The sequence below is a fragment of the Manacus candei genome, unplaced genomic scaffold (genome assembly GCF_025592945.1).
Source record: "Manacus candei isolate 608988 ecotype Guabito, Panama unplaced genomic scaffold, ASM2559294v1 h1tg000050l, whole genome shotgun sequence".
NCBI lineage: Eukaryota > Metazoa > Chordata > Aves > Passeriformes > Pipridae > Manacus > Manacus candei.
Genome location: NW_026138098.1, coordinates 37,253,080 through 37,275,216, shown reverse-complemented (window position 1 = coordinate 37,275,216; position 22,137 = coordinate 37,253,080). Strand labels below are relative to the sequence as shown.

Below are 22,137 nucleotides of genomic sequence, written 5' to 3'. Positions count from 1 at the left end.
GGGGGCTGAAGTGAACACCAGCTCCCCACATCCTTCAGCCAAAGGACAGAGCCCAACAAACAGTGCTGGCATTTTCTCCAGGGCCTTTTATCTCTGTGACAGGCCCCTTGTTATTTTTAAAAGCAGTAAAGGAGTTTTGTTTTGCTTTATTTTATTTTTAAATCTAAACAGAGTAAATCTGTAGAGACAATATGTGCCCTTGCAGTGGGCAATTCAGTGGCCACCCCAACACTTTTTAGTGATTTACATCTGATGTGTCTTGGGTTTTAGTTTCCACTAAGCAAACTGCCATTCCAAGGACTCCATCCCCTTGGGAATTAGGTGCAGCAGGAGCCCTGCAGTGACAGTGCTGTACAGAAAGTGGGTTGATCAGATTCCATCCTGTGGGAGCTGCACAACCCCACAAACACCCAGCAAAACCTGCTGCTTTGGGCTTTGCCTCAGAGGAAAAATTCCACAAACTCAGTCAGCCTCAGGAAACACTTTTTGCACAAGGGTGGACTCCAACTATTAACCATTAGCATTATGAAACAAACTGCTTACTTTTTGATCTGCTCCAGCTTGCTTTCCTCTGCCTTGATGTAATCCTTCAGTGACACCACCAGATCTTTTTCTGTGTTAATTAAGTCTGTCATGTGACCTAGAAAACAAACGAGTTTGGTGAGTCAAGGAGAAACAAAAAAACTCTGGGAATTAAAGGCATTCTTCCTCTTTTCTACTTTCTTCCCTTCTACAACTCTGCCTTCCCCAAAGTCCTTCTGCATTTGCTTAAATAACCCTGAAGGACTGTTTGAGTAAGGCTTTTTTTGAAGGAGAAAAATCTCCTGCTGGACCAAGCTCGTTGCCATGGAAATTAATGTAATACCACATATTTATTATTAGAACTAATTTAGGATTCATTTGGAAAAGGAAGTAGGTTGCCACAGAGTAATCTTTCATCCAAGCATACATAATGTAGAGCAAATAAAGAGAAAGCTACAGAAACACACAAAGCACCCGTGTCTGATACACAGACTAAGCCAGGGCTTTATTTTTAAGATTATTTCTATGACTTCAATGGGTCCCTGGCATTAATTAATAATTGCTTCATTTCCTGCAAGAAGGCAGCTGAACTGGTGCAGTGCCCACCTTCAGCTGTGCCCCAGGCCATCAGCACCCAGGGTGAGCACACTGATATTCTGCATCACTATGGAGCTGTCCCACTTGCTTCCACACATGTGCAACGGCCCACACCAAAATTCTGTTTAAATTCCAATACCTGTAAGAATAAATAACGACTACAAAGCCTAGCCTGGGTCATCAGACTACCTGGAGTGACTTAGAGAATGTTTCTCCTCAAAGGAAAGTCAACACTGTGGTAAGAACTAGGAAGTGGGTTCAGTCCTGTACTGATTAAAGCCCTGGAGGATTCACACACAGCAGAATCAGCAGTGAGAGCTGCCAGGAAACTCTCTTGGCTACACAGCATGTACAGCAAAGGTCTCACCAATGGAAGTGAAGAAGTCCGTGTGGGCACAAGAAAAAGGCAGCAGAAATCCAAGGGCTAGGGCACACCAAACCTTGTTGAAGGCCATTGCTCAACAGCTGTCACCTCACCACAGACCTGTGACAGGAACAAAAAAACAACAGGTCAAACATCCCTGTTCACCAGAGAGCTGAATCCACCTTGAGAAGAGACAGTGGGGCCACCACTAGTGCAGAATCCTGACAGGCTGGAGCAGCTCTCAGAGGACTAATACCCTTCTGCTGACTTTCTTATACCTTTGTCTCCTGTGGGAAGAGAAGAATAGCTCAGAGACTCTTCGTTTTGACATCTAAGTCCCAGTGCAGATGGAGCTGCTTTGCAAAAAGCACCGAAAAACCCAAGATCAACCACTGACAGAACCCGTAACACAGAGTTAAAATACACGTTATCAAGTTTATCCACTCCATGAAAAAAGCCCAAAGTTTCCATTTTTCAGTCAGAAAGAAGCCAGTGGAACGGGTCTAAATGAAAACCCTCCACCAGCAGCTCAGAGGGGGAGTGATGGGCACACTCCTGCTCCTTGGCTGCCACCACGAGAACAGCTCCACACCTGACACAAAAGGCTGCTCTGTCCCTGGATCCTGGAAAAGCCCATGGCAGTGCTTTCTCCCAGGGCCAGCTGCCAAGCTCTCAGCCTTTCAGGCTCCTGATCCCTTCAGCAGCCCAGGATTGCCTGGCTCCCGCATACTTCAGCAGTAATTATGCTGTCGTGGAATTCACAAGGTTTACTTTTTTCCCAAACAAAAGCCTGAACTCTCACGTACTGTATCTGCTCAGAAAAACAAACAGACTGCAGGGACTAACAGGAGCTGCTTTACAACTCTTCCAACAGCCAGACAACCGATGGAGAAGGAGGGAAAAAAAGCAAAAAAAGCAAAAAGCAACAAGCCCAGCTACAAAGTGGTTTGGCCTGTTTAGGGAAGAAAGAAACACGGTTTTGACTGAGCTGACAGAACTGAGGGCAAACAACATAAACCCAGGTGTGCCATTCACACAAGGAAGGTGCAAACAACATCAGCAAAGTCCAAAAGCTGCACCCAAAGCAAAACCATCCCACCCAAAAGTGGGATATTGACAGGGAACTGGCTCCAGAGCATGGATCTCCTCTTGTACTGCACCTGAGGGTCTGGGAGCAGCTCCCTCCTTTCCTTTCCACCTCCAGCACTCCAAAAGGAGCAGCCCTGGGGTTTAGATTTACTCTGTGAGCTGCTTCTTGGACAGGACGAGCAGAGTTTCACTGGCACGGACAGGAACAAGGGGAAACTCGAGCCAGGAAAAGCAGCACAACCTCCAACTCCTGTAAAGCAGCTGAAACCTGCAGGACCACAGCTGAAGGGCTGAAGCATTCCTGCACACTCCCTGGCAGAAAGCAAGCTGTGAAGTGAATATCTGGAGAGGGAAGCCTGGAGTCCTACTTTTCCCCCAGTCGAGCCAGGCCCCTGAGCACCTCCAAGGCTCTAAAGCAGCCCTGCTGTCCACAGCAGCATTCCTCACCTCCTGGCTCAGCCCCTCCACAGCCACAGCAGGCTACTGCAAACACAACTAATAAAGCCACTGACAGGTACCTGCTAACACCACCTAAACCTCCTAAAACCACCACCCCGTTTGTACTTCCCCTGCAGAAAGCCAAGTGCCTCCTCATTCAGCACTCCAGCCAATACATCTGTGAATCAATGACAAAGCACAAACAGCTCCACTACACCAGAAATATTTGCCAACCTTATCAGTGCTGGGAATTCACTCAGCTATTTGTTTACTGCACTCAGTGAAAAACACAAGGAAAGCTTTGGAAAGTTTACTCTTTTTTACTATTAATCAATAGAAAACTTTTCTGAAACGAAACAAAACAAGCAAACAAAACCACCAAAAAGGTGACGAAAACAATGTTTCCTCTCCATATACTGCTCTCAGTGACCTTGTTTTTCCTCTTCTCCAGCTGCCTTTTAGCCTGCTCCAATACCAGGCTCCTCCAAATGCTGTTGCAACCCTCTTCCCACCTTGTATCTCCACAGGCACACAGCAGAATGAGCGACTGTCAACAGGCTCAAACTGCAACAAGGGGAATTCCAAGCTGGCAGAAACACAAAGTGTGTCCCACTGCAGCACTAGAAGGGGCTACCCAGAGAAACTGGATTTCCAGTTCCTGGAAGAATTTCAAAAGGAAACGGGATGAGCCCACGTGCAGCCTCACCAGACCCCCAGGCTCACCCAACTTGGAACAGGTTAGGCTAGATGACATCCAGAGGTCACCTCCAGCTTGATTTCTTCCTTCCTTTCCCACATTTCCTGTCCTTTGCAAGGTCTCGACTCCCGTAATAGCTTTCAGCCACCCAAGATTCCTTCCCTCCCAGATGGAATTCAGAGTTGGACAGGGAGGCTGAGGCAGGGCCAGCCAAGCTCATGCTGCCCTAAGAGCAGTTGCTAAGTAGCAGAGCTTTCCAACCACTGCAGGATCAGCCCCAGGTTCCCAAATCAAAGAAAATAAAGCTTGGTTAAGATAAATGCTGGAAATCTCTTGGACGCAGCACAAGCTGCCAAATAAGTAGGTTTAATTTCTTCCTGTCGGTGACATGAAGTAAAACAAGATGAAAATCCTCTCTCCATTATTCCTGTCAGTCTCACTCTCCTCCTCAGCAAACACAAAGCTGGCAATTGAGAACCTTGGAGAGGAGGGAATCACTACCCACAGAGGGAAGTGGGAGTCCAGCTGACAGCTCTGAACACAGGAGCTTCCCCACTTCCCAGAAGTGCATTCACTAAACGTGGCAAAACACAAAAAAAACCTCCACAGGAACGGGAAAAAATAGTAAAGAGCAACCAAACCTGTGGATCCAAGTAAAACAAAGCAGCAAGTAGAGGAATGGCACTGCCAAGAGCAGCACAGGATTCCCCAGACAGCAGGGACACCCAACAAACACCTTTTCAACTCAGGGAACTTACAGAGGTGGGGTTTGGAGGACTTCCTTAAAGAGTTCAGCTCAGCCCTACAGGTAGAGAGTGCCAGCAGAAGGAAAAGGGCAGACAAACTGCAGTGCCATGGCCTCACTGGGACAAGGTCACCACTCAGTGCCCCGAGATGCTCGTTAGAAAAGTCTCCTCATTGCCAACTCCGAGCTCCCAGGTGCACCAGGATCCAGAAAACGGGATAAAAAAATGGAAGCCGAGGGTGTACTTCAACATAGAGCTATCCCAGAATAATTCTAACTTCATTCCAAACCAGCTTCTTTATTTAGGTAAGGAATTAGTGGCCTACTCCAAATGAAGTCAAGGCCAAAACTGTGTCATCGGGGTTCTCGACTTTTGATTTAAATGCTGGTCCACTCTCACAGTCCTTACTGTATCCCACTGCATATAAAAAATAATAGGGAAAAAAAAGCTAGTTAAACTGAGGTAAGTTTGTGGGAAATGGAGAGGATGGCACTGGAAGTGATAGCTGCTCACTGCCCAAAACCTCTCCTGTCTCAAGGATAACCCAAGTTACAGTCTCATCACGTGATGTGCCTGGAAATACTGCTGCAAAGGAAAGAAATTCCCAGAATAAGGACTAAGAACATTTAGCTTAATGGTCTCACACGACAGAAACATTGGGATCCAGTTCCCAAGTCCTCTAGCACGTCCAAAGCTGGTTTAAAATTAAGATTCAAGCAGTGAGAGAAGAAAGATTGTCTGTAATTGCTGCTACCAAAAGAACAGGGCACGTTTCAGGCTTCTTTTAATGACAGAGTTGTAACAGAATCTGATCTATATAAATAATATCTAATAAGAGATGAGAATCAATTTTAGCATCAAGTAGGTGATGTGAATTATCATTCACTGCCAAGTTGAAGACAACATTTGTGAGTCTGAGTAGACAGAGCACGTGTGTTTGTACCCAGGGAACTGCAGCAAGTTTTCCCTTGGTTTCTTCCAGCCTAAGACTGAATGGACACAGCCCTCAGAGGCCACTTGTTTTAACTTCCCAAGCCAAGGCAGTGAACACTGGGGATGGAACAGAGCGCTTATCTTACTAGACACAACAAGCAGGAGGCTATCCTTCTGTTTGCCCTTCTGCTCAAGGATTGGCAGAGCATCTACAGAGATATAATGTTTTCAGATATTAAGAGTGATTGCAAAGAAAGCAGGACAGTCCCAATGATCTGACAGCTGAAGTCAGTTTTTTTCAAGGAGTATACTCTCATGAAGAAAAGGAGTTTCCTTGCCCCTATCAATCTCAGCATGGAGGCAGTTTTCCTCCCATAAACCTCTATTTATCCTCACTCCTTCCAGAGTTAACTCACTACCTGTCATTTCCGTTTGTCAAACTGCACTGGGAATTTTCCAATCTATGTGCAAGCCCTGAAATCACAGTTTTAAATGCCAGAATTTAAACCTATTCGTTATGGAACAACATTTAAACCTCTACAGGTCAGAGAGCTGGCTCGGGGAAGAAAACAAAGAGAGAAAAAAGTTAATCAGTCCTGGTTGTGTCAGCACATACCTAAGGAGCAGTGCAGAGTACTCCAGGTCAAATGAAACACTTGGCAGTGTGGTTTAAGGCATTAAAACGGATCCAGCAATGGTCCAAGGGTAGAGCAGTAGGGCAGAAAACATCTCTGACCCAACAGGAGGCCTCTGCTTCCCAGACAGACCAGGAACTCATTACCTTGACTTTCCGCCCCTGGCAGAGCACTGTCGGCACACTCAGCCAACAGCCCCTGGCTTCGTGGGAAGCTGCATTTATTTATTCTTGTAACCAATGGCTTCTTTCATTCACTAAACCCTTGAGCGCTGAACCTTCACTTATCCAAGGTAGGTGAACACTTAAAGCACTCTGCATTCTCCTCTTACTGAAGTCAGCAGGAAAACCAAAGTGAAACCGAACGCTGGTGTCTGCAATCCTGAGGGATCCTTACTTTTCAGGTAAACTGGAATAAGTACATGTGATATTTTTATTTTCTTTTTTCTATTCACCAGCAGCGCTCAAAGACTCCACGTCGGGAGTTTCTCCTCCCGGTCAGGGTTAGATCCTATCAAAACACACACGCTGAAGGGCAAGGGCTGCGGGCAAAGGCGGGCGCGCAATTGCACACAAAGCGAGCGGCCGGGAAGCAGCGGGGAGGCAAACGCGGAGCAGCCCCATCCTCGCGGTGCAATCTCCGCACGCAGCGCTCCGGCCGAGACCCACCCGCCCGTGCCGGCAGAGCGCTCCCCGCGCCGGGGGCCGCACGGACCGGGGGCTGCACGGACCGGGGCCGCGGAGGGCGGCGGAGCCGAGCCGGGGGTGCTCGGCCCGAGGGCGCTCGGGGAGCGGGCGGGGGAGGACGCGGAGGAGGAGGAGGAGGAGGCGGCGGCTGTGTTTAGTCTGCCAGGCGCGGGGAAGCCGGCGCGGCGGCGCCCTCCCGCCCCCCTCCGGAGGCTGCCGGTCCCGTTACGTAAGGGCCGGGAGCACGGGGCCGGGAGCGCCGGGACCCCTCGCCGCGGGGGCGGGGGGCGGCGGCGGGGCTCTGCCACGTATCGCCCCCACCCACCCACGCCCGCCCGTGCAGCGGCCGGACCCGCGGCGCTGCCCTCAGCTGACCCACCCCACCCGCCCGCAGCGCGGCGGGGGCGGGCAGGCCTCACCTGAGCGCGGGGGGCGGCGGGGCGGGGGCGGCGCCGCTGCGGGAGCTCCGCGTCCTGCCCGGGGGCTTCTCACACTGAGCGCGCGACCGCCCCGCCGCGCCTTTTATGGGCTCGCCGGGCACGCCCCCTCAGGCCGCGCCCCCCAGGGCGGGGCGACCCGCGCGCTACGTGAGCCCGGTCACAGCGGCGGCCGCCGCACCGCGCATGCGCCGCACGGGGCTCCACGTGGGTCCCACCGGGCCGCCGCCATCGGACACCGGGACATGGGGGGACACCGGGAGGGATACCGGACACGGGGGGACACCGGCAGGGACACCGGACATGGAGGGACACCGGACACGGGGGGATACCGGGACATGGGGGGGACACCGGCAGGGACACCGGACACGGGGGGGACACCGGCAGGGACACCGGACACGGGGGGGACACCGGCAGGGACACCGGACACGGGGGGATACCGGGACATGGGGGGGACACCGGGACATGGGGGGGACACCGGGAGGGACACCGGACACGGGGGGGACACCGGCAGGGACACCGGGACACGGGGGGGACACCGGGACATGGGGGAACACAGGACACAGCGGGGGACACCGGCAGGGACACCGGGACATGGGGGACACCGGGACATGGGGGAACACAGGACACAGCGGGGGACACCGGCAGGGACACCGGGACGAGGGGGGAGAAACCGGACACGAGGGGGAACGCTGGACATCCGGACACAGGGGACACCCAGACACGGGGAACGCTAGGACACGGGGGTAGACACCGGGACACAGGGGGGGACACCGGACAGGACACGGGGGAGACACCGGACAGGACACGGGGGAGACACCGGACAGGACACGGGGGACACCGGGAGGGACACTGGACATCCGGACACAGGGGACCCCGACATGGGGAACACTGGACACGGGGGGTACATCCTGACAACACGGATGACACCAGACACGGGGCAACCCCAGGACATGGGGGTGTGGCTCTACCGGGACCGGCGGGACAGCGGGGCGGGGAGTGCAACCAACACGGAGACAAGAAGAAACGTGAAAGGGTTTAGCTGAAAGTGGCGGGGTTTAGAGTAAAAGTTGCCAGGAAAGGCGTAAAAGGCCGGGAGACACCACGTGCAGCCCTGCCCAGCCCCAGGGCAGCTGAGCCCGGGGTCCCAATCAATCGGGTTGGAAAAGACCCCTGGGGTCATGGTGCCCACCCTGCCAAGGGCCATGCCACACCACTCTCAGGCACACGGTGGAGTTCTGGGGGTCTCCTGTGCAGGGTCAGGAGTTGGACTCAATGATCCTGACAGGTCCCTTCCAGCTCAGGATACTTTTTTTTCTATGATTTTATGATTCTATGATTTCAACTCCCACCTCCAGCAGTGTCCCTGTTTCCCAGGAGATCCTGGCAGAGCCCAGGCCTGAGCCCCACAAGCCCAAGTCCCACTTCCAGGAGGGGATCAGTTCCCAGCTGACGATCCTGAACAGACATTCCAATGGGGATCTGCTCCCTGACCACGGGGATTCACAGCAGCTGCACAATTTGGTTGTGCAACTGAATTGTGTCCAGATTCTGAATCTGCACAGATTCTCATTTCTTTCTGAGACAGAGTCTTGTGTCCCCTCTCTCTGACTGCTGCTTTAATTTCTATGGATAATTGTGATTCCAAAGCAGCCTTGCACCTCCCTCTCTCTCCTGCCAGTGCCATCTGCTGCCTTTCACAGCACACTTTTTGTCCCACCAGCCAAGCCTTTCACTCACCTTCTCCTGCCAGCCCAGGTGAAGACATTTCCACACTGATAGGTGCCTTCCTCCAGTGCTGGTGCTGAAGCAGCCTCCCCCTTCCTTCCAGGGCTTCCATCTCAATTGATCCCAAAAGCAGTTTGCAAGGCAGCAGCAAAACCTGTACACAAACCACTATCAGCCCACTCTGGTACAGCAGGAGTCTCAGCTATCACAGAAAGGCATTAATAAGCTGCCTGGATGTGTCTTGCCAGGACAGGTCAATGCTGACTGCTCACTGTTTTCTAGGATTCCAGTTATTTATTCATTCCAGCAATTAAGTTGGAATCAGGGACGCTCATAAGCATTTTTTCCTTTCTCTTTAGATCTGGGCTGCAAAAAATGAATCACCTCCTCAGTAGCCTAACCAGCCTTCAATCTTCCTCCTCCTAAGGCAGACATTTTTGGTCACTCCCAGCTGGAAATCTTTCACAACAAGAACAGGGAGAGGTCGAATCCCCCATAACAGGGGTCAAAATCCCCCTCTAACACACATTCTTTACTGGGATGACCGAACTGGCTTAAACCCACCTCGCTCAGCAGAGGGAACTGGAGGTTGCAGCATGATCCATAACTAAGATTCTTCCCTAAACTGTTCCCTCAGCTCCAACTCCCTCAGCAACGCTTTGGGAAGGGCAAACCCCGGGTGCTATGTCCCATTTTGGGGGAGGCTCTGAGATATGAAGTGAATTCAGCCCTTTCTCGTCCAGCTGTGGACACAGATGTGTCCACACAGGGCCAGCACTGCGAGAGCTGCTGCTCCAGAGCAGGAATAAGGCCAGTTTTAAGTGGAACTATCCGTCAAAAAATAAGCCTTCCTTTCCTCTCGTTTTGGTCGCCTTCCAACAGAAATACAACTCCTACAACTAGCAGGAAACACTGGAATGATATCCAAGCTTCTAGCTGAGGCATCTAGTTAAAGCCCCATTATCCAAAGAGTCCATAACATGAAACCAGAGATTTAACAGCAGCTTCCAGAGATTTGGCAAAACCTCCCACACTGGAGAGGCACATTCAGATTTTTTCTAGTGAGATCTGCTGCTTCCTCAGCATCTTTTGCACTATCCAGACATTTTTAGGAAGCAAGGCAGGCAGTGGGGAACAACAATGAGCACGTTTGAGGGCTGTGTTGCTCAGCATGGGGCTGAAGGCTCCAGAGTGATGGGTTTGGTCTACAGCTGACTTACCCAGGCTGAAGTCAGAGCCCATCTAGTTCCTTGCCATGGGCCAAGACTTTAATCATGCTTGTTGCACTCTTGGAACCTTTTCCAGATCTCCAGTATCCTTTTGGGGACGACAGGCCGTGAACTGCAGGCAATTTTAAGACACAGGTGAGTCATATCAATGACTTTTAATCAGTTTTATGTCAACCCATTAGCTCAAAAAGCTTAACTTTTTTTTTTTAAGGTGTATCCACAGCTGAGGTTTCACCCTTTGTAGAGAGATCTAGTTTCCCACCAGTCTGCTCCCAAAACAAAGCCATCACCTGCAGTCAACGTTCTGCCACTGGTTATTTTGTGCAGTGCAAGTCAGCCCCCAGAGTTTGAGGATATTCCACAACCAAAAGCAGCACCAAGGGAGAGGAAAAGACAGAACTCATACATGACCTGAAACAAAGCCCAGGGAAATGCCACTCGGATGTTCAAGTGTCCCCTCTCCCCCTGTCCAGGGCTTAGGAGCACAGGATGTAATCAGCAGATCAAATTAGGCAGTTTCTTTCTTTCAAGGTCCCCACCCTGGGTGTGAGAAACCATAGGAGCCCATCATATATGTAGCATACACAAATCTAACTTCAGAGGAAAGCCAGACTGGCTTAGTTTGCCAGTTTAATGACAGAGGGGAAGACTACTCGTTAACTTTCTCTTTAAAGAAGTGGTTTGTCTTTCCTTAGGCTCGTCCTTAAAAAAAAAAAGAAGTCTTTTTTTTGCCAAGAGGTTTCCTGTGGCTTGACCATGAGTTTTCAATGTGAATTTGCTAGTTTCATATATTTAGGGCAATTAACAGTTGTTTTACAAGGGCCAGCTGTTAGCAATTCTAATGCTTATTTCTGCTTATTGGGGGCAGCTGGAAAGACACAAAACAGGGAGAAAAATTGAGATTAGTAGTATAACTATTATTAGCCTATAATTACATTTTCCAGCCACTTTTTTGGCTTGAAAAAGAATCTTTTACCAATGCTTAATCCCAATATGAGTATTTTACAAACCCAGATTAAAAAAAATAATAATCTCAGCAACACAGGACCAAAGATTTACCTAGTTTGCAATCTTGTCCATGTAGGAGATGGCAAGCATTTCTTGCTGCTTGTGTCCTCTTTGCCTGCTCCTTTTGTTTGCTCTTCTAGCATCAGGAGAGTCTCTGGGATTCACTTCTTCTGGGGACCTGCCAAAGCTCAAATTAGAAGCTACAGAAATCTCAGGGATGCATTTGTGTGGCCAGGCCTTCCCTTCACTCCCAGGATTGCTCCTAGCATGGAGTGCAGTGTCTGCAGGGGATTAATACATGCAGTTTACAGGTGCAATTCACACAACTCAGAGCCCAAAAATACTTACAAAGAAACAACTCAGTGCCAAAGCAACAACTGGTATTCGTGCTCCTTAAATTAAATGATCAAGTGAATGAATGACAAGAAAGCCTCTGTTTCAAAATCATCTCCCCTGCTTATGTGCTGCAGAAATATTTAACAGGGCAATAAACTTACGGACCCTTGGAGAAAGCACAAGGAATCTCTCCCAGGCTGCTTGGCTTCCCACTGCTCAGCCCAGTGGCAGAAGTGACTCTAATCCCATTTTCCCTGCATATCTTGCCCCAGCACACAGGCCAGGTATACATGATTTGGCTTATCAATGTGTTTTCTCTCATGGACCAGCTACAGGCTGCCCTGCCCTCAGAGGAGGCTTGACACTGCAGTGGAGAGCTCTGGCTTTTAATCCTTCCTGTGACAGAGCACACTCACCAAGACACTGCCTGCTTGGGGCTGAACAGGGTTGAGAGGCTGTCCCAAGATTTGAGGTCCAAAGTACCTCCTCCAGCTGCTTCCCTCTAAAACCAGCTCTTCTCGCAAGACCCAGTTCTGGGGCCAGTCAGGGTCAATAAATCTGTTAGTTTGTTTTAACAGCAGGGTGGATACTTCCCTTAGAGATTATATTTCAATCCTTTATCTTATTAAGGGAAGATGTGTTTTGTCCATTAATCCAATTAGCCCAGTGGATTAATAAGATCTGGCTTGCTCTGTCTCAGGAAGCACACAAATAGCAGTGAGGCATAATTAAACCTTAAACTTGTAAGTAATTCTGCTAAGAGTCCTGTTTCCTTGCATATTTTGTTTGTTATTTTTACAAGCCACGCTCTCAAATTACGTGACGTGAATTCTCGATCAGAACGGCTCAATTCATGACCAAAAAGCAAAAGGCTGCCCTGAAAACATTTACTTTCATATGTTTATAAAATTCTCTTTGTGCTAAATATAGCCACGTAGGGTCCAGCCCAGAATAATGTTTTCAGTACTTGAGAGGAATCTGTTTGTTCACTTATAAAGGAATGAAAATAATCTGTCATTATTCTGACATGTGCCTTGGCACAGCACACTCTCTGATCAGAGAAATTCGCTGACAAACTCAGCTGTGGCTTTGGGTGCTGGAACACTGAACAGCTCCAGCCTTTGGATTTATACGGCTCCTGGCACGTTTCCCTGTTTGAGGACATATGGTCCTTAACTTTGAACAGTGCTCTTATGTTATGGATACACAACCCGGAGAAGCTTGGAATTGAAAAAAAAATAAATAAAAAATACTCGCGGGATCCAAACTCCTGTGCTAAGAACAGCTCAAATTATTGCATAAGCACTGTTGTCTCAGTAACTCCCGTTCGGCCAAATGCAGGATTGCTGATGGAACGAAGCAGGTGCGGGGATAAAAAAAAAAAAAAATAGAGGGAGTTTACTCTCGGGCAGCCTCGCGAAGTGCAGAAGTGATTCCAGGGCAGAACTACATTTCCCAGCGCTCCCAGTGCGGGAAGAGCGGCCGGCCCAGTGAGAGCCGCTCCGCGGAGGGAGGCTGAGCCCCGGGACGTTCCCAGCTGAGCCCCGGGACGTTCTCAGCTGAGCCCCGGGACGATCCCAGCTGGTCCCCGCTGCTGGCCAAAGCCCGGCACCGTCCCGGGCGGTCCCTGCTGCCGGACACGGGCTGCAGTGAGTGGGGAATCCCTGGGGAAGGGCGGGCACAGCCCCGCTCCGGCCCGGCCGGAGGAGCTCCCAGCCCAGCCCCGCGGGCTGTGCCGTGTCCGTCAGACCGGGCTGCTCCCAGCCCTGCCCAGCCCGGCCCGGAACGCTTCCAGGGGTAAGCTGAAGGATTCCTGGTGATTCCTAGTTGAGGAGGTGGTGGGCAGTCAAAGGCTGGGCTCGACGACCTTTTCCAGCCTGGCTGGTTCTGTGATTCCAAGCCTGGCACGGTGATTCCCAGGGAGGGAGGGGTTGAACAAGGGCAGTTGTGCGTGCAGGGTGCTCCCCGTGTCCCCATCGTGCCGCTCGTTCCAGAGCAAAGTGCAGAGCTCCTGCATCCAGCGCTGCTGCCGCGCCGGGAACTCACACCGCGGGAGACGCGGGGGTGGAGGAGTGGCAGACACGAGGTGTCACTGCCCAGACCCTGTCACACACGGTGTCACTGCCCAAACCCTGTCACACGCGGTGTCACTGCCCAGACCCTGTCACACACGGCTGTCACTGCCCAGACCCTGTCACACACGGTGTCACTGCCCAAACCCTGTCACACACGGCTCTCACTGCCCAGACCCTGTCACACACGGTGTCACTGCCCAGACCCTGTCACACACGGTGTCACTGCCCAAACCCTGTCACACACGGCTGTCACTGCCCAAACCCTGTCACACACGGTGTCACTGCCCAGACCCTGTCACACACGGCTCTCACTGCCCAAACCCTGTCACACACGGCTGTCACTGCCCAGACCCTGTCACACACGGTCTGTGACAGTCGCCGTCCTCGCAGCGGCTGCCTCAGCCCAGTGGCTTCCCAAACAGGCTCCCCTGTCTCCCAAGGGATCATCCCTGTCAGCTGACACGGTGGGAAGGAGGGATCTGGGGCAGAGATGGCCGAAGCCACAAGGCAAAGTCTCCATGTGCACACAGGGAGCCATCACTGACCTTTGCTGAAAGAAAGGCTCTCAGACTCCTCCCTGGCACTTTCTGCGTCTGTAAAGCGAAGCAAACGTAACTTCCTCCTTAAAGGGCTTCGAGTTCCACAGCTGGAAAGTGAACTATCCAGGGTAATCGTTAAGGACTGTGGATCACAGTTCAGTTTTGGCTCAGAGATGGTAGAGTTTCTGCTATTTCCTGACATCCTGAAGCCGAGGTCAGACTGAAGTCTGCGACTGCAAATGTGGCAGGATCCTTTGGCACAAAAAACGTCCATAGCTGGAGATGATCCAGTTCAGCTGCAACTGCTGTCTCCGGTCTAAACTCAGGGAATTCTCTTCTGCAGCTGATATTTTGCCTTTCATTCCCCTCTGGCATCCGTGCCTTTCCCACAGATCCACTGTGTGCTGCAATGGGATGTGTGGTTGGATCGAGGCCATGACAACTGTGTAGGAAGCAAACAAGAGAGCAGCCCTTTTCCCCAGGGACACAGGGGTTTGGGACAGGAACGTTGAATCCAGGCTTACAGCAAGTTCTGTAAGACCTGTGCACACTCACGGGTGGAAACAAACCCAGGTAGCTTTAAACAGCCTTAAAAATGGCCTGAAACTGGGTTTGATGTGTGACTGGAGACTGAAACCAAAGTGGTAAATTTAGAAAGCAGATTCTGTGGACTCTGGAGAGGGAGATTTACCTGGTTATTGCGCCTTTTAAATCAAACTTTACTTTGTAGGGCTGCTGCATTACATTTTATGCTTCTCCTTTTAGGCCGAGACCCCAACTGTAGGTGTTGGCTATGGCTGCAGTTTATCAAGCACTGCACAGAAGAGCTTCCTCTCTCCTCTGCAGGTTACACTCCACTTATGTTAGAAAAATGAGGTAAGGTCTCATCTTGTTCTTCTCTGGGAGAAGACCAGAGCTTGGCACTTGTGCCCACTGTCACAAACAGCCTACCTCACTCTAAGCCCTAAGATTTCAGCTTGGTCTTTACCCCTCACATCAGTGTGACAGGCAGAATGTACCCAGCAGGAGTGTTTGTAGCCTGATGGGAACTGTCTCCAACATGTGATGTGCACAACAGCCTGGTCAGCACTTGGAGCTATCCAGACTGGGGGATAAAAGGGAAGATCAAGGTTTCCTGCACACAAATGATCATGTCTTTAAAGCAGACCTTTTGGATTGAAAGACTGGGTTACTGATCTTGTCAGATATCCAAGACTTGGGGCTGTTCCTGTGGTAGTAAGAACTGCAGTGTTTTCTGCCACGCAGCCTTCCCTGGAGGCTGCAGCCCACCAAAGGGTGACTCAGCTGTCAAAACTCTCAAAGCATGTGGAATACTTAAATTTGCTCTGTCCACTCAGCCTCCCTGCTCTGTGCAAAGTCAATGCATCCAAATAAGCATAACACTGATAATCTCAACCTGATCTTGAATTCACCTTTCCAATCATTTTCTCACTGCAGATACTTAAATAAGCTAAAGGAAGATGACAGTCTTTGTAGACAAGCCCAGACCTCAGGAACTTTCTACCTCTTTCACAATCTCTCACCTTTCCTGCAGAAAGCTGGGAAGAGATATTTGGTGCCACAGCTCAGTGCAGCAGGTAAGTAAGGAAAGAAACCCCTCCTGGATCACACAGCTGAAAAGAAGCAGATACATTTGCAAGCAAGCCCTGATACAGGGGATGGAAATCCATGGAGCTGTGCAGGAACATCCTGCTGTGTGCAGCACTCTGTTTGTTAACAACCAGAGACTGTTTAGAGTTAAGACCTTGGCATGTGGACACAAGCTCATGCTCTTCACACACATGTGGTATCAACCTGATCTGTTTTGAGATGATCAGTTTTAAACATTTGGGATTATGCCTTGTGAAGAGAAAGGAAAACAAGCAAGGTCTGACTGATGAAGGTTTTTTTGTGTGAGGCAGGAAAAGTTTTCTTTGAGAGGAAGGTATTGGCTGGTGGAGGACAGAACCACTGACCTTGTCTGGTCCCTTCTCTCACGTGGGCCATGAGCCAAGACTGCCTGTGCCTCGAAGATCCAGAGGGCATCCCAGCTGTATGGATTTGCTCTGACCCCAGCTCTCTCTCCCCTTTCCCTGCTGTTTAGAGATGCGACGGGTCCTGGAGAAATCCCCCGCGGCTGAGCAGTGGATGGAGGAGTCGGTGCTGGTCGGCTGTTCAGATGAGCACATACCACACTTTGCCCTGGATTTAGGTTGGGATAACTCCTCTTCCATCTGTGCCAGCATCAGTGGGATGCACTGAGCAGAAGGTGCTGCTGAGGCAGCATTCCTGTTCCTGGGATGAACATGTACTGCCCCGGAGGGCTGGGCTGAGGCTCGGAATTCCTGCTCCGGGGCTGGACACGTCCGGGGGGGCTCTGCAGGGGCTGGTGTGAGGGAGGCAGGTCACAGCCATGGACTGCACTGCTCTTCCTGTGCCTGTGTGTGTCAGGGAAGGTGGGCTGTTGGCAGCCACTGAACATTTGGGAATGTCACCCCTGATGTGGTGTCACTTCCGTGGCAACTTCCAGAAGTTGTATACCGGAACAATGAAGGGTGGAAAGTTGGGATAAAACCTGAAATTTGTGAGATCAAAGATTTTGTTGTTGTTTCTATTTTTTATTATTAGCAGGGGCCTTGGAGAAATCAGTGATTGAGTCTGAACTGCAGGGATCGTTTACTGACCTCCGAAAGGCTCTCTTTGTGGTGGATGGGAAGGATTCTCCTCTGCTGGCTTTGGTATTGGACTGGACTTCTTCCTTCAAGAAGCTGTGATCTCCAACATCAACCCTTCTCCTTGTCTCCCATGTTGTTTTATGATCTAATACATGTTGTGGAAATACCTGCTGTACACTTTCAGGGACCTGGGTACAGACACGCTATAAATTACACCAGTTTTCCCAAATTTGTGATCCCAAAAGCAAGATGCAGTGGAAAGAAAATCAGACTTAAAAATGACTTGCAGTAATTTATGCCATTTAGCATCCACCTGCTGTATGTTCAGTGTGAAATGTGCTGGTGTTAGCAGCAGTCCCAGCAATCCCAGTTTGTCCTCAGCTCAACAATTATGTGGCACTAGATTTCTGTAATATGGGCAAACTGAATGTCACAAACAAACTCACACAGCTTCTCTCAGAGCTGCTCTTTTAAAACTACTCATTTATAAGCTGTTACTCTGCAGATGGCCTCTGTTTGGAAGCCCTGTGTGTGAAAATCAGCTGTCCTGACCCATAAGGAGAAATAGCTCATGTTTCCTTTCCTGCTCTATACTGTTTGTGATGCTTGGGATGTTTTTAAGAAGACATTCAGGGCTGGAGACTCTTTAGAATAGTCCAGTTCCCATTACAGCTCCCATTATATCCCCAAACTCTTCCCCACCTGCCTCAAACATACTCAAATTTGGAAGCAGGAAACATCGAATGCAGAAATCTGCCATTTTTCAAAGCAGTGCCCACACTTCATTTACCTTTCTGAGGCTTTCAGAGACAATCAGAGTTCACCCCCATGATTGCATGCAAAACATTATCCAGGGAGACTGCTCTGAGTCATCTCTTTGCAACAGGTATAAACAAAGTTTGTGTTTCTCTCCTGTGTTTGCAGGCCCAGTCCCTTCTCCGGTGGCACGATTCCCACCAGTACTGCAGCAAAACTGGGCAGCCCACTCAGAAAAACCCAGCTGGCAGCAAGCGTGTCTGCCAGGCCAGTGGAATCACCTACTACCCCCAGGTGAGCACCTGGGCAGCAGAGGGAAGGAACACAAGGGACTCTGGCTGGCACAGAGGGCACTCAGCGAGCAGCAGTGGGAGGGTTTTGTGTGTAGCTGGGTGCTTTGTCTTTAGTGTTCATCCAGTGGCCCTCAACCAGCCAGGAAAGGCAGCAATTTCCACTTACTTGTTGGGTGTGAAGTGGCTTTGCTCTCTGCTGCCCTCGGCAGGTGTCTCCAGTGGTCATCACCCTGGTGTCCGACGGCAGCCGCTGCCTCCTGGCCCGCCAGCCCTCCTTCCCCCCGGGCATGTTCACGGCTCTCTCGGGCTTCTGCGACCTGGGTAAGGTGGGCCCCGAGGCAGAGAGTGGCCTTGGGCTTGCAGGGTGTGGGAACACCTGTTCAGGGAGAGGGAAAATAGCTTAAAAGGGGAGATGTTGAGTTGTCCTGTATGTAGACAGGGCCAAAAAACTTCTCTGGTAGCTGTGTTTACGGGATGAGTTGGTGAGTTTAATGGAGCATCCTGCTGACGAGCGTTTCCAGGTCAGCACAGGGGCTGGAACCCCTGGGAAATGAGCAGTTTTCCTCGCTGCCCGGGGGCCGGGCCGTCCTTACCTCCCTTTGGTTGCTCGCAGGTGAAACCGTGGAGGAGGCGGTGCGGCGGGAGGTGGCAGAGGAGGTGGGGCTGGAGGTGGAGTCGCTCCGGTACTCGGCGTCCCAGCACTGGCCCTTCCCCAGCGGCTCCCTGATGCTGGGCTGCCACGCCCTGGTGGGAGCACAGCAGGCTGAGGTGAGCGAGCCCGGGCTCCCCGAGGCATTCCGCTGCAAAGTCTCCTTCAGTCCACGGAATTTAGTTAGGAGGAGAGCAGCACATCCTCTCTAAATGCAGCTTTCTCTACAAGTGAAGAACAAAGTTCAAAATAATCCTATTTTCTGTGGAGACATGGCAGATTTTGCAAGGTCACTGTACATATACAAGTCCAGAACCCAGTTTTGCAGAGGAGGTTCTCTCTAGTGTTAACATCACATCTGCCATAGGACAATCAGACTCTGCCCTGTTAATTACTGTGCTCAGCCACTGGTGCTTTGCAGGCTCAGTCAGGATCCTTTGCCCACCAAAGGACCTGGAGCCAACCCACTCCACAGGCCAATGCCATGATGGAACAGTGTTTCCCTGGGAAACCAGGGCAACAAAGCACTGGTGGACAGTAATGTCCTCAGGCACGGATAAAGCACTCTGGGCATTCCAGCACAGGATCTTTGTGGGTACAGGAGCAAGCAAGGTACCTCTGCCCACATTTAAAGCTGATTTGAGGGACTGGTGCTCTTGAATTCTTTCCAGATCAGCATGGACAGCCTGGAACTGGAGGAAGCCCGTTGGTTTGGCCTGGAGGAAATCGTGGAGGGCCTCAAGAGAGAGCCCAGATCTTCAAAACAAGATGATGGGAGTTCTTTACCCTGGTTCCCTCCCAAACAGGCCATTGCTCACCAGCTGATCCGTGAGTGGGTTAGGCAGCAGAGTGCCCAGGCTTAGGCAGGGCTTCATCAAGTCTGGGATTCCACCAGAACCAGGAAAGCTCCATAGAAAAGCCTCCAAAGCCACTGGAGGCAAAGGCTGTGTCCCAGTGAGGACAGCACCACCCTGATGGCACTCTGAAACTCAGATCCACTGGCCTCCAAGCCACGTCTGATCTGATCACCCTCAGACAGTCCCACGTACACTGGGTCTCCTCTGAGATCCCATGACTTGCAGTAAATGCACAATAAAATTCTTAGTTCCAAAGCATCAAACTTGCTGTGATCAGCTGACAGTGAGCCCATGGCACCTTTGTCGCTTTTTCCTCCATTTTTCCCATCTTGGATGGATATCAAAAGCACAGTCTTTCCAGGAAAAATAAAGGGACAGTGACATCATCTTTATATGGATCTGGGAGAGCTATCAAAAATAATAAGAAAAGCCACTGCTTGTATGCTCTCCCCTTCTTCTGTCTCTCTTCCCATTCAATCTTCCAGTTTCATATAAAACACCCAGGTTTGGTTGGGGGTTTTTTTGCAAATGGTAAATGGGCTTCTACTCTGCTGATACATCTGAGCAATTGAAAATATCTGTAGAGGCACCATTTTCCCCACCAGTTGCTCTCATCCCAAGGGAGAGAGAACAGAGCTATCTGGTGGTAGAGAGGGGAAGAGCAAAACCCACACAAAGGTGTATTAGAACCCACATGATGCAAAGGTGACAGGAGCTGCTGCAACAAGAACTGCACTTCCAACAGGGAAAGACCCTGAAAGGAGCAGTGCCTCTTACCCTGAGGCCAGAGTCTGTGGCTTGCCTGGAGAGCTGGTCTGTACTGATGGAATGGTACCATCCCCCTGGAGGGAGAGCAGCACAGAGGCAGTGTGGGCAGGGCAAGAGCCAGATGAAAGGATGTTTCAGGTGCTTCTGATCCAGGCTGACAGTCCTTTGTGCCTGCTTGGTCAGAGTTCAGCTGCCAAGGCTGCAAAGCCTTCAGTGTGGGCACCTGGAGGGGGACAGGGATGTGTCACTGCCTGCAGCGCTGGGACTCCCTGCGGGGGAGATCTCAGTCCTGCCACCCGAGCAGGGAGCAATAAAGAAGGTTTGTCACGCTGCTCAGACACACTCTGTGTCCTCAGGTTGTTTTTACTTCAGGAGGTTGGGAGGGGATTCTTTCAGGACTTGGTGGCATATTCAAACACCCTTCCTAGCCTGGCTCTCAGTCAATAAAACCCCCGTGTCAGAGCGTGTCTGTCATGCCTCTGAACTCAATCTGTCACTCATCCTGGGAGGAACATCCTGCAGTGCAGCCAAGGGCATTGCTGCCTCCCCTCAGCCAGCCAGACACACCACAGGAGCCCTCACACCACTCAACTGCAACAATTCCTGCATCCAGTTTCCTTTGGAACATGGCTCACAGCCTCTCTTCACGGCAGTTCCTTCTGCTTTTCTCTCCCATCACACCACTTTAGGCCCCCAGCATTCCTCTCTTGCTCTCTCATTTTTGGAAACTGCCATTTTCAGCCTCACTCCTTTCCTCCCCTTCTCTGCAGTACAAAATACTGAAGAGTTAGATACCTGCCAGCAAGATATTCCAGCTCCTCATCCTCCTTCCTGCTTCTCCTTTAGCCCTCCCAGGTCACCCTTAAGTTCACTAATGTGCCCAAGCTGCTTCCAGGATACATCCTTCTCGATGTACTTTATTAAAGAGTATTAAAAAATTACTACTTTTTAATATCCACACATGATCTGTTCTCCCAGTGGCAGAAAAAGGACCCTGGGTCCAAGAAGTACTGCTTGCCAATACAGAAGAAAGTCTGAGGAAAAGCAAAGCTGTTTTCTCATTTCTTTGCTCCTGTGACCTCTTAAAACAGCTTTAAACATCTGCATGTTCCTTTTTAATTATCAATAAGAAAAAAAAGTATTTTCAATCTACTCAAATACTTCTTTTTTTTTTTTTTTGGTCCAAGGCAATATTCTCATCACATCTTTTGAAAAGCATTAAATTCTAAACCGTTTTATAAAATCCTTAGTCCATACCCCTTTTGACTGAGTTATGAAATGATATTGGTGGCCTCTGTTCCAGGTGTTAGGCAAGCAGGAATGATCACAGGCACACAGGACAGAAAAACAAGGTGAGACACACGTTGTTCTCACTTGCATTTGGCTCAGAAATGTGTCTGAAGCCTGAAGAACACACTGCAGTCAAGACAGGACATGCTCCATGAAGGCAGGTGACCTAGAAAAAGGAGCAGGCAATTCCTGACAGATGCTTCCTCAACAAAACACAGCAGGGCTTTCCCGTGGAAAAGGTATCAGCAGGCAAAAGGGGTGGAGCAACATATTTCCCTCTCAGGAACACATCCCTGAACTGAATCCTCTTTGGGAATGCTTGGTTCTTACCAATCCCTGAGCCCCCACTGCCTCCAGGGACTGCAAGGGAGCAGTGTTGAAAAGCTGCCAGCCTGGGCCATTGCAGCCCAGTTGGTTACAGGGATCACCCATCAGCAGAATATAAAATAATACAGGCAGCTCTAAAATAAGAACATTCATCCAATTAACATGGAATTTTTGGAGAGCAATGCAGGCAGGTTTAGAGTAGCATTCCACCTACCTCCCAAAAGCAACAGGGTATAAAAGTCATGTTTATCTCTACCAGGGGCCAGCAGAGGATTAAAGTAACCAAAGCCACAACTTGTCTATCTCTGACTGAGGGAGCAAAAAAAATCTTACCTGGAAACGGTGTGGAGTGAGAATTCATCACCTGGGCTGCTCTGCTGCTGCGTGGAAAGGCCACATGTTCTTGCCCAGAGGGACAGTCATCACTGTGAGTGGCAGAAGGTCTGAGCTCAGCATTACAGGT

General features: G+C 50.4%; 2 protein-coding genes across 9 annotated transcripts in view; one reads left to right on the top strand and one right to left on the bottom strand.

Moving 5' to 3' along the window:
• Positions 1–10,217, bottom strand: part of P4HA1 (prolyl 4-hydroxylase subunit alpha 1) — a 29,771-nt gene extending 19,554 nt beyond the window's left edge. For 2 of the 5 annotated variants that reach the window (XM_051799676.1, XM_051799681.1), the window contains exons 1-4: positions 10,093–10,213; positions 8,885–9,026; positions 1,487–1,603; positions 544–640 (exon numbers count right to left, since the gene is read on the bottom strand). In XM_051799676.1, the coding sequence (XP_051655636.1) occupies positions 544–640; positions 1,487–1,574 (185 nt within the window). In that variant the 5' untranslated portion in view covers positions 1,575–1,603; positions 8,885–9,026; positions 10,093–10,213. Of the gene's footprint in view, positions 1–543; positions 641–1,486; positions 1,604–7,126; positions 7,196–8,884; positions 9,027–10,092 lie in introns of those variants that run through there. The other 3 variants (XM_051799680.1, XM_051799677.1, XM_051799678.1) reach the window with 3 other exon arrangements.
• Positions 10,218–12,924: 2,707 nt separating this feature from the next.
• Positions 12,925–19,835, top strand: NUDT13 (nudix hydrolase 13). 4 transcript variants are annotated; one of them, XM_051799732.1, is made up of 9 exons: positions 12,925–13,242; positions 14,825–14,935; positions 15,518–15,657; positions 16,164–16,271; positions 16,691–16,797; positions 17,659–17,784; positions 17,993–18,104; positions 18,397–18,551; positions 19,104–19,835. In XM_051799732.1, the coding sequence occupies exons 2-9, from the start codon at positions 14,853–14,855 to the stop codon at positions 19,293–19,295; spliced, it is 1,023 nt and encodes a 340-aa protein (XP_051655692.1). In that variant the 5' UTR covers positions 12,925–13,242; positions 14,825–14,852; the 3' UTR covers positions 19,296–19,835. The 4 variants fall into 4 exon arrangements, with proteins under 4 accessions (XP_051655692.1, XP_051655690.1, XP_051655689.1 ...); XM_051799730.1 differs by having other exon boundaries at positions 12,928–13,094; positions 16,688–16,797; XM_051799729.1 differs by having other exon boundaries at positions 12,928–13,242; positions 16,688–16,797.
• The last annotated feature ends 2,302 nt before the right edge of the window (positions 19,836–22,137 follow it).

Excerpts from the sequence above, each read along its gene's own strand:
- NUDT13 (XM_051799730.1), top strand. The coding sequence starts at position 14,853 with ATGGCTGCAGTTTATCAAGCACTGCACAGAAGAGCTTCCTCTCTCCTC. Across the intron at positions 14,936-15,517 it reads ACTTATGTTAGAAAAATGAG|ATACTTAAATAAGCTAAAGG; the intron begins GTAAGGTCTCAT and ends TTCTCACTGCAG. Across the intron at positions 16,272-16,687 it reads ACACTTTGCCCTGGATTTAG|CAGGGGCCTTGGAGAAATCA; the intron begins GTTGGGATAACT and ends TTTTATTATTAG.